The 10272-nt window shown below is 29.1% G+C and overlaps 1 protein-coding gene and 1 long non-coding RNA gene across 2 annotated transcripts; both read left to right on the forward strand.

The window, feature by feature from the left end:
• Positions 1–5135: 5135 nt before the first annotated feature.
• On the forward strand, positions 5136–7768 carry LOC120081168 (uncharacterized). Its single transcript, XM_039035853.2, has 2 exons — positions 5136–5713; positions 7036–7768. Exons 1-2 carry the CDS (start codon positions 5285–5287, stop codon positions 7504–7506), a joined length of 900 nt encoding a protein of 299 aa, XP_038891781.1. The 5' UTR covers positions 5136–5284; the 3' UTR covers positions 7507–7768.
• A 1287-nt stretch (positions 7769–9055) lies between these two features.
• On the forward strand, positions 9056–9545 carry LOC120081163 (uncharacterized). Its single transcript, XR_005482700.2, has 2 exons — positions 9056–9196; positions 9308–9545. It is a non-coding gene; the product is annotated as an uncharacterized LOC120081163 (long non-coding RNA).
• Positions 9546–10272: the final 727 nt, after the last annotated feature.

A 10272-nucleotide genomic window follows, 5' to 3' on the forward strand; every position in this document is an offset into this window, starting at 1 on the left:
ATTATAATGTATACCTTCCAAATTTATTAAACTTCTCTTTGATTTACAAGAGAATTAATAAAGTATATCAGTTGTCAATTTTGCTCCTCTGGCAAAATATTGTTTTCTTTTTCATAATTCTTAAACAAGTCTATAGGACTTAATATGATATTTGATTTTTCACTTCAAGCATTTTAATGTTTGAAAACTCATTGTGTACTTTTAAGTATAATATACATGGATGTACTCTATGCAAAATATAAATATTATATGTTCTTATTTTCTTCAGGAGATTTAAAAGAAATCCAAATATCTCATATACAAGTTTTCAAAAACAATAATAATCTCTTTAGGTGATTCTAAGAAACTTGTAATATAATATCATATTTAGGGGTTAAAAAGATAAGTTATGATCTCTTCAAGAGATTCAAATAAATTCTCAAAGTTTGCTTCCACACATTGTTTTTTCATTGATAAGGATTTTAATTCTTATTGTACAACATGTATAACATCATTATTTCTTTTGCATCACATTTAAAAAATGAAAATTTTCTTCAAAAAATTATATATGTGTGTGGTTTTAGTAGAATAATTACTTCTTCCTTTATTAACATGATTAAAATATTGGAACATTCACTTCAGGGAATGAAATTATATTATTTTGTCGAAAATCATTATTTTTCATAGAAACATCTGCTTGTATGTTCTATTCAACCTCAAAAGATATTAAATAAATATTCATCACAATGTTTCAATCTTTCTTTCTCAAACTGCTAATACAAGAGCATGACATGTTTGATATATGCTTATTAGTTTATAAGCATTTATTAATTAAAAATATGTGCAACTACATGTGCAAGACAAAAACAATGAGCACTAATTGATTTTAGAAACTTCGGGTGTATTAAATCAAAATTATCTTTAGGAAGAGTAATTAGCTATTATGCATAACTTTCAAATTTTTTCATAAAGGAATATATATATATATATATTTCAAAAGCTCACAAATTTATCGATATGAGAATAGTTTAAATAATCAACAATCAAATAAATTTCAATTCTAGCATAGTAAATAAAAATTGACTAATTCAACTCTCAGGTTAGTTCCCAGGTAGAGGTGTTCTCCTACGATCAACTTAAATACCTCAGTCTAGCCAGAACAATCCTTAGATAGAGTTCCTTTAGTCAATTTTTTTATTTCTAATTCATTAATCTTTTAATTAGGAGTTAATTTCTAAGTGAATTATTAATTTTATTAAAATAAATTCACTTTAAGAAATAATCTTTAATATCTTCAATCAAACCGTAGATAATCATGCATATTTATTCTCATATTTGAAAAATAAAAAATAGTATTATCATAAGATAATTTTAACATATAAAAGTTAATATTAATATAAGAAAATCTTATCTTTATTAAAAGTGAAATATGCAATCCAATTAAAAGAAAACAAATATCCTAATTTATTTTTCCATAAATAACGATTATGTTCAATAGAAAATATAAACTAATTAGAAAAACATCTCAAACAAATCTTTCAAATATAAGAAAATTAAGATGCATGATTTGCAATCTATGATAAAATTACATACATTACACTAAAAAATTGGTGCACGCATGGTTTATAACATGGATTGCAACATCTATGATATCATAAATAGGATAAGAGAAAAAAATAAAAGAATCTACCTTCTAGTAAAGGAATAAAGCTATAACAAATATTTATAATTAAAATTATTATTGATTCATAATTAATTAATTTTTTTATCGGTATATTGAATGTTGTTTGTTCTTTAATTTATTAATCTATTAAAATTATAATAAAATTTTCATGCTTAATTTCATAAAATAAATGAAAAAACAATTTTTGTTCATAAATTTTGATAGAATTTCCATACACAACCAAACAAAGTCATCTTTATCCCCAGACACATGCAACTAGGCATTTTATTCCTAAACATCTATAAAACCTTAAATCAAACGTCATCTAATTTGATAGTATATTCTTATTTAATTGAACTACGTTCGAGTTGACACTTTTTTTAGCCTTACTAATTCTTCTTCTTTTCAATAGACTTTAGTATTTTGATTTCCAATAACATGAGCATAGTTCAATCGTTAAACGATTAGGGAGGATAACTTTTTTGGCTCATAAGTTTTGAAGAATAGACAAGTTCTTGATGTTTCAAATTGGCTATTTTAATCTTTGTATTCTCAAAAATAGATTTAAAAGAATTATATTAAAAGAACCATTAAATTTAAACAAAAAATTGATATAGAGCAGGGATGGTAACAGAGTGGGATGGGGTGAGGCGGGATGCACTCCCCATCCCCGTCTCCGCCCCATTCCCTGTTTTGGAGAGTTGGAGTCAGAATCGGGGTCGGGAATCAGGTCCTCAAATGGGAAAATTCCCCTTTTTTATTTTAATTATTTAAAATTAATCAAAATTTGGTCTTTATTTAGGTGACAAGTCAGTATTGCTATTATTTTATTTATTTAAATGAATAATTAAAAAATATATTTTTGTACTTTTTATTATCATGAAATATAAGCTACCATTTTGTTATATATATATATTCGGAGTCGGTGCGGGTTTGGAGTAGAGAACGGGACGGGAATCCTCTCCTCCTCCCAATCAGAAATCCGATTTAAATCTCTGATTTAATCCCATACTTGATCAAATCGAAAATTCTCCGCCTGGGTCTCTGACCTCTCGGATAATTTTACCAACCATAACAGAGAGTTAACATAGCAAGATGAGTGGAAGAAAAAAACAATAGGATCGGTCACCAAAAGCAAGATCCAAAATGTCATTATCGTTGCTGCCATTACTTTAAAGAAAGAAAGAGAAAAATAGAGGTTCCTTTTAGGGTCAACTTCAACTACAATAATATTGAAATAATTAAATACTACCAATACTAAAATAGGCTCAATAAACTTTTACATATGAAATAAATGTAAACTAAATACCTTAATGTAAATGCTATAACACCTAATATTAAATACTCTAACATACTACCACCTACAAAAATTTAAGAGACGTCATCCATGTAGAAGTTGGTAGTGGTATAATGAGTATAATAATAATAATATTAATAATTTATTTATTTATCTGTATATCATAGGATCTAACATTAGTATAAAATATTATTCATGGATATCTTCGACATCCTATTCGTGAAACATAAAAAGTGACATCTATCTAGTCTAATATGAATATACTACTAATAACAACACTCATAACTTAGTTCGAGAGTAAAACCAACTTAATTATTAATCTAAATAAACAACTTAATTATTAATCTAAATAAATTTTATAAATTTTGTGAAAAATATCCGCCGTTATCGACATTTTATCAATATATTTGTAAAATTGAAATCTCGAAATCAATGTCGACATCGATATTTTAATCCTTAATTTCGACCTAGTGACCAATACTCCACCATTAATCCTTTTTATCAAGGTTAGTAAATTCTGTAAAAAATAAGGAGGAGAGAAAAGACGTGACATAAGATAATATGAGAAAGAATAGAGATGGAGAAGCGAGAACAAGAGAGAAATGAGAAAGAGGAGAGAGAAATAAAAAGTATACATATATAGGACTTGTTAGATATATTTAAAATTCGAGAACTAAATTGATCAATTGCATCTATTCCTCAAAATTCAGGGATCAAAAATATATTTTTTCCAACAAATACTTATTCTGACTTTAGAGGTTGAAATTTTAATCACACATTTTAGGAATAAATTTAAATTTATTTACTATGTTTAGCCTTAATAAATCTCTTTCTATTCTTCTTGTGATTGAATTTAGTAGTGTATTCTATATTAACTAATACATTACTTGTAAGTCAAGAAAATTGAAAATTAGATATAGTTAAAGAATAGCCACAATCTTAATAAAGAGTTTTCTAAACATTCAGTTTCACTTAAAAAAGAAAAAAAAAAACTCGAAAAATGATTTGCACTTCTTATACAGATGATTCCTGGATTAAATACTCCGTAAGGTTAAACTTATAATTTATCATATATTTTTTAAGAAATAAATTGGGCTATTTTTAATATACAAAAATGAACAAAAATATTTATAAAATATAGCAAAATTTTAGAACTATAAATGATAGATGCTGATAGACTTCTATCAATGTCTATTAGTGACAATGATAGATACTGATAGAAGTCTAAGTGTCTATCAACGTTGATAGTTCTAAAATATAGATATTTTCAATAGTTTTACCATTTGAAATAATGTTTCAAATTAAAAAATTCTCATGTTTTACAAAATGTAAAATAGGTGTGTGTGAACCGTGAACTATTAGAGACCAAATAAATACAAACACTAAAATAGAAAGTCTAAATTTATTTTAATATAGTTTTATTTTTTTTTAAAAAAAATAAAGGATAATTACAATTAGTGGCATTTTTAAGAATAATAACCAAGTGTATAACATCAGTTTAAAAAAAATTGTGAATATAGACAAATCAATCAACGATAAACTTTTATCGTTGATAGACTCCCAAGTCTATCAGTGATATACTTCTATTGTTAATAAACTCTTACTAGTGATATGGTCTATCACGACTCATACCAATAATATATCTATCAATGATAAACTATTTAAATTTGGTCATATTTATATATATATTTTTTATATTATGTTATATCTGCTAATACTTTGGTCTAATGTCTATATTTACAACTGTCCGAAAATAAACTCTTAAAATTAGACAATGGAAAAGAAAAAACGGACCTGTTTGAATTATTCGATAGGACAAAGACACAAATAAAACTCATAAACTAAACTTGTAGTAATAACCTAATTTATTTTTATAAAAAATAAATTCTTAAATTCACGAGATGAAAAAAATACAAAAAAGGTTAGTAGGTGCTAACTATTTCAAACTAAGCAGACACATACTTAGTTCATAGATATAAATTCGTGATTCTATATAATTATTTTTTAAAGTTAATTATCTTATTTACATGTTAAAAAATATAAAATAGGTTAGGTAGGTGTAAACTATTAGGTATCAAAAGATAAAATCAATGTCATATTTACTGATTTCTAATCGAAATTGATATAATTGCAATGAGATTTTATTGATAAATTAATCACAAATATAAGTGGATTGTTTTTGGAGTATTGTGTGATAAACCAGACCACTAACCAGCGTTGCCGATTGCAATTAAGTAAAAAATGTCTTTGCGATTTGGATGTAACGTGTGATAGACCAGGCCACTGGTTCACGATTAGACCCGAAGAAGGTTGAATCCCCAATACCCGAAAATGGCTAAATCCCAATGGCGTTCTATGAAACTTCACTTTATTTGTCCTCCAATGCCGTTTCAGATTTCTACACGCGTCTTCTGAAGCTTTTTCCCATCGGAATCTCTGCAGCAATGGACGTTTTGTCGGCGTTTCTCTTCCCTCCGCCTCCTTCCAAGTTCGTCAACCTCATGACGGTGGTGAGCTCGACCGCGTTGGCCATGGCTGGCATTTCCGAGATTAACGGTAAGCATTTGCAGTATTCCAAGTTCTGGAATGCGAATACTGCTCCGAAACTTTCATCGGAAGTATCTATGCTTTCGTCCAAATACGGGATGCTCTTGGCTTATACTCCGGCGTTTCTCGCTGGCGCGGCGTCGTTTTGGCTCTTTCCGAGTGCCGATGAGAGGATTCTTCTGCTTAAATCTGCTCTCACTCTCCATTTCTTCAAGAGGATCTTTGAGGTACACCTTTTTTTTTTTTTTTTTTTTCCATCTACGCCTTTGTTTGGTTCTGAAATTTCGAATCTGATTCTGGAAACAAGTATAGTAGAATGCAGTTTCTTCTCTGATGTTCTTGAGTAGCTAAATTCATATCCTGGTAAAATTATTTGTTCGAACCGCTGCGAATCTTATTCTTCGAAAATTTCTCGTTTTCTTGTAAACCGTATGAAAAATTCTCGGCGAAGAGAAAATTATGGAGACATCTGGATCTATTCTTCCTTCTCTGCATCTTATCATTCCTCGATTTCAAGTTTGGAACTCTTTTCTTTTTTGTTTACGGGATTGAGAAGACTTCAACCTAACTTGAACTTTCTTTTAATTATTTGTTTATCTTATGAATTTTTTTAGTAAAATAGGATTGGCATCCGAACTACAGAACTTTTTGTCACTGGTTGAATTATTTACTTTGAAGTTTGGATCGTGAACTTGGTTAGTAACCCATCCGCTCATAATTATCCGAGTTCATTAATTATCCTATTTGACTAATTGAATTATCGTTAAGATAATCTGAGTGTACTTTGTATAGAAAAATTGAAATTATTATTATATGAAGTCATGTTTAAGAAAGAAACAAACTACAAGATTCTGTTCAACAGTTCTCCAAAAATTCTATTTCATTAATCACGATATGATTTGCAAGTCCAGTACATTTTATTCGTCTAGCTATTACTTTGCAAACAATTTCAGGATTTTCTGAAACATGTTCTTGTGTTAAATTACCAGCGAACCCAAAACCTTAAGTTGGTGGACTATGTTGATTATACTTATATCAATATTTTACACTATTTCTCAACTGTGAGGTTAGGAATTTGTAGAAAACTCAATAAGTGGTAATCATTTTTCTTTTAAGAATACCGAACTTTTCATTAAGTAAATAAAAAGATACTAATGCTCCAAAATACAAAGTAAAGAAGGCCCTAAGGAAATAGAGTCACAAAAAATATAAAAGATAGAGATCGACTAAGAAAGAAACACGGAGTCTTCCTGATTCTTGTTCAAATCTTGGATGGAATAACCCTTGAAACTTTTAGATTATGAACAAAATGAAGAAAACTTCAAGTGGGCTGAATCAAAGCACTCCAAACATGAGCATGATGAATTTTAAAAATATACATAGGTTTCTTAACAAGTGGTAATCAATGTTAATTGAAAAGGAAATGACATTAAAAAAAGTTCAAACATTTCAAACTTCTTACGTTAATACCATGTTAAATCTTTGCTAAACTGAAAAACTTGGGTGAATGAATGTACTAATCTTTTTGCTCTCTTGGGAATCTTGACAGGTACTGTTTATTCACAAATACAGCAGTAAGATGGTCTTGGTGACAGCAATCCAGATCTCTTTCAGCTACTTCTTGTCCACAGTAATCATGATATACACCCAGCACCTTTCACAAGGGCTTCCAGAGCCACCCATTGAACTGAAAAACATTGGAATTGGTTTGTTTCTAATAGGCATTATTGGGAACTTTTACCATCATTATCTCTTGTCAAAAACCAGAAAAGAGGGAGAAACAAGCTACGAAATTCCCAAAGGAGGCCTCTTCAGCTTTGTCATTTGCCCCCACTATTTGTTTGAAATAATTGAGTTCTTTGGATTTGCTTTCATCTCTCAGGAACTTTATCCTTTGTGTTTCAGCATTGGCACCAGTATTTATTTGGCTGGGAGGAGCTATGCCACTAGGAAATGGTACATCTCCAAGTTTGAAAACTTCCCCAACCATGTCAAAGCCCTGCTCCCTTTTGTCTTTTAGACCCTTTTTTGGGTCTTTTCATAAAGTTACTTGTGTTATACTTTACCCAATTAAGTTAGGCTCATTCTAGTGCTTTAGGCCTTCCCTAGCTTGTTATTCTTTGGGCTCTGTTCTTACAGTTCAATAGGTTTGTTTTTTGGAATCATCCAATGATGTTAAGGTTTATTTTCTTTTTCATCATTATCACTAATATATTACAAGGAAACAAGGTGAATGCTTTTCTTCTAATGAGAAATAAATATGATTAAAATATGTTTCTATATTTTAAAGTTTGTTCAATTTTAGTACTCTAAAAGATGTTATTAAAGTCATTTAAATAATAAATTCTTACACTTTAAATGGTAAGCCAATTTACTTGAATGATGTTATAAATGATATCATGTGTGCCTTATATTTTTGACAAATTAATCATGTAAATTTTTATCTTATTTTGACCAAAAAAATCCAAAAGGTTGATTCATTTAAAATTGAGGATGAAATTGAAACTTTTCACATAATTGAAGCCAACCAAAGTTGAGAGTTAGTTTATAATTTAATTTAGACCCTATAAAATAGAAAATATATATTTTAAACCACCATTTTGCTTTCTATAATGTGGAATTTGTCCTATTTTAATCTTTATAATTTTAATTGCCTAATTTTAATTCATGTATTTTTAATAAATCTTAAATTTAATCCCTCAAGTTAATTTTTAGGTTTAAATATTACTTTAGTTCTTATACTTTTGGTTTTGGTTCATTTAGGTCTTCTACTTTAAAGTTGTTTATTTTGGTCTTTATACTTTCAACTTTGGTTCATTTTAGTGTTTATACTTACTTTTAGTCTTGGTTCATTTTGGTCCTTATACTTTTAAAAACTTGTCATTTTGGTTCTTTCATTTTCACTTTTAAAGGATAAAAATGGTCATTATTTTTAAAGTTCAAGGACCAAAATGAGCCTGTTCACACTAGGTTTTTAGAGAAACGTATTTCGTGGAGTTGAACTTGTGTTTATGTTGATTTGATGCGGATGTAGTCCGACCTCTAGTACTTGATCTTTTGATTCTCTCCCAGTTTGAATGCATATGTTTGATAAACAGAAGCAGAACGCATGATGTTCTTGAAGTTGGAGTATTGGAAGAAAGTTTGTATCTTTAGGACCTGAGCTTCAAGGAGTTGTTCAATTTAGGGGTGGATAGTGAAACTGCATAAATCAAATCGATTTGCAAAATCGAATCGAACCAAACCGAATTATCAACAAAACCAAAAAAATCGTTTCGATGCAGTTCGATGTAATTCCAAAACTGAATTAAAAATGCTCGGTTCGGTTTCAATTTAAGAAAATCGCTTCTAAAATCGAACCGAACCATTTTTAAACAAATAACTAATATACATATATATATACACACACATTTTGTAGGGTTTTTAGTTCAATTGAAACAATCTCTGGTCTCCATAAAGATTCTACGCACCCCTTCTCCCTTCGTATCTGATATCTCCATCTCCATCTCTTCTGATTCCAACTGCAGCACCAACACCTCCTCTCAAGTCTTAATTTAGCAAGTTACTAGCGGCTTCATCTCTCCATCTCTCTCGATCTTCTCTCCCTCTATCTCTTCATCTCTCTCGATCTTCTCAATCTTCTCCATTTCGCTACCGCTCCGCCTTCGGTGACACCTAGTGGCCGTCGACTGCCACAGTCTGCAACGCAAGTAAGTTTTTTTGTCTCTCATTCTCTTAGTTAATTTTCTCTTTGTTTTGATTTAGATGTAATTTTTTATTTTTCCTTTTTCCTTTCCCTTTCATTTTATCATCTCAATTAGGGCATAAAACCATGATCTTTGTTTCTCAACCGGATATCTCTCCAATCTATTATTCAGGTTCATTCCTATCTCTCTCATTTATTTTTTGATCCATATTTACTCATTTCGATTTGCCATAAGTTCTTTTCATTGGTGATTCTACTGTGAAAGGATTACTTTAGTTTTGATACTTAGCTTTTAATTAGTTTGTGATTGAGAATCATTCAAATTTCAAGTTTCATGTTTGATACTTAGCTTTTACTTGGTGTTATTTAGACTTGTTACATGTTTTTCCTCTGTTTCTGGTTGCCCAATTATTCCCTATCCAAATTAGATTTTTATTCTCACAAAAAAAAAAAAAAAAAAGAATACTATTTTTCTAGCCTAAATATTTGTTAGTTAGGTTTTCATGTCCAAGCAAAAGCACACACTCTCTCTCTATTTATTTATTTTGTTATTTCCTTTCATTCTTAAAATCAACGGTCAACACTATCTGGAAATTTTAATAATCTATCTTTTCATTTGTGACTATGTTTTTTTTTCTATCTAATTTGTTTGATAATAATAAGTTATAATAATATTTAATAGCTAACTGATTATTAATACCTAATTAGGTAATATAGTAATTCAAATGACTTGTTTAATTTATTTTCAAAAAAATGAATGATAATTAAATTTGTAAGAGTTGAAAATACTTAAGTGTGAGTAATTGGATGAGGAAGAAGGTAAAATAAAAGGGAAAAAAAGGCTAAATGGAAATTACACAGTCTCTATTTATGAATTTTCATTTGAACATATAAATTATCTTTATATATTATAAGCGCCATCACAATGAGCAGTGATTTCAATAATGATATTATTGAGATGCCTCCACCACCACTAAAAGATGAAAGTGACGAGACGGTTTCAAAGCTTGCAAATGGAAGAAAGAGAAAAAAATCATCTATGGAATGAGATCACTTTACTAAATGTTCTGAATATAGTGA

This window comes from Benincasa hispida, chromosome 7 (assembly GCF_027475165.1).
Source record: "Benincasa hispida cultivar pf3 chromosome 7, pf3_genome.v1.1, whole genome shotgun sequence".
NCBI classification, from domain to species: domain Eukaryota; kingdom Viridiplantae; phylum Streptophyta; class Magnoliopsida; order Cucurbitales; family Cucurbitaceae; genus Benincasa; species Benincasa hispida.

Excerpts from the sequence above, each read along its gene's own strand:
- LOC120081168 (XM_039035853.2), top strand. The coding sequence starts at position 5,285 with ATGGCGTTCTATGAAACTTCACTTTATTTGTCCTCCAATGCCGTTTCA. Across the intron at positions 5,714-7,035 it reads TCTTCAAGAGGATCTTTGAG|GTACTGTTTATTCACAAATA; the intron begins GTACACCTTTTT and ends GAATCTTGACAG.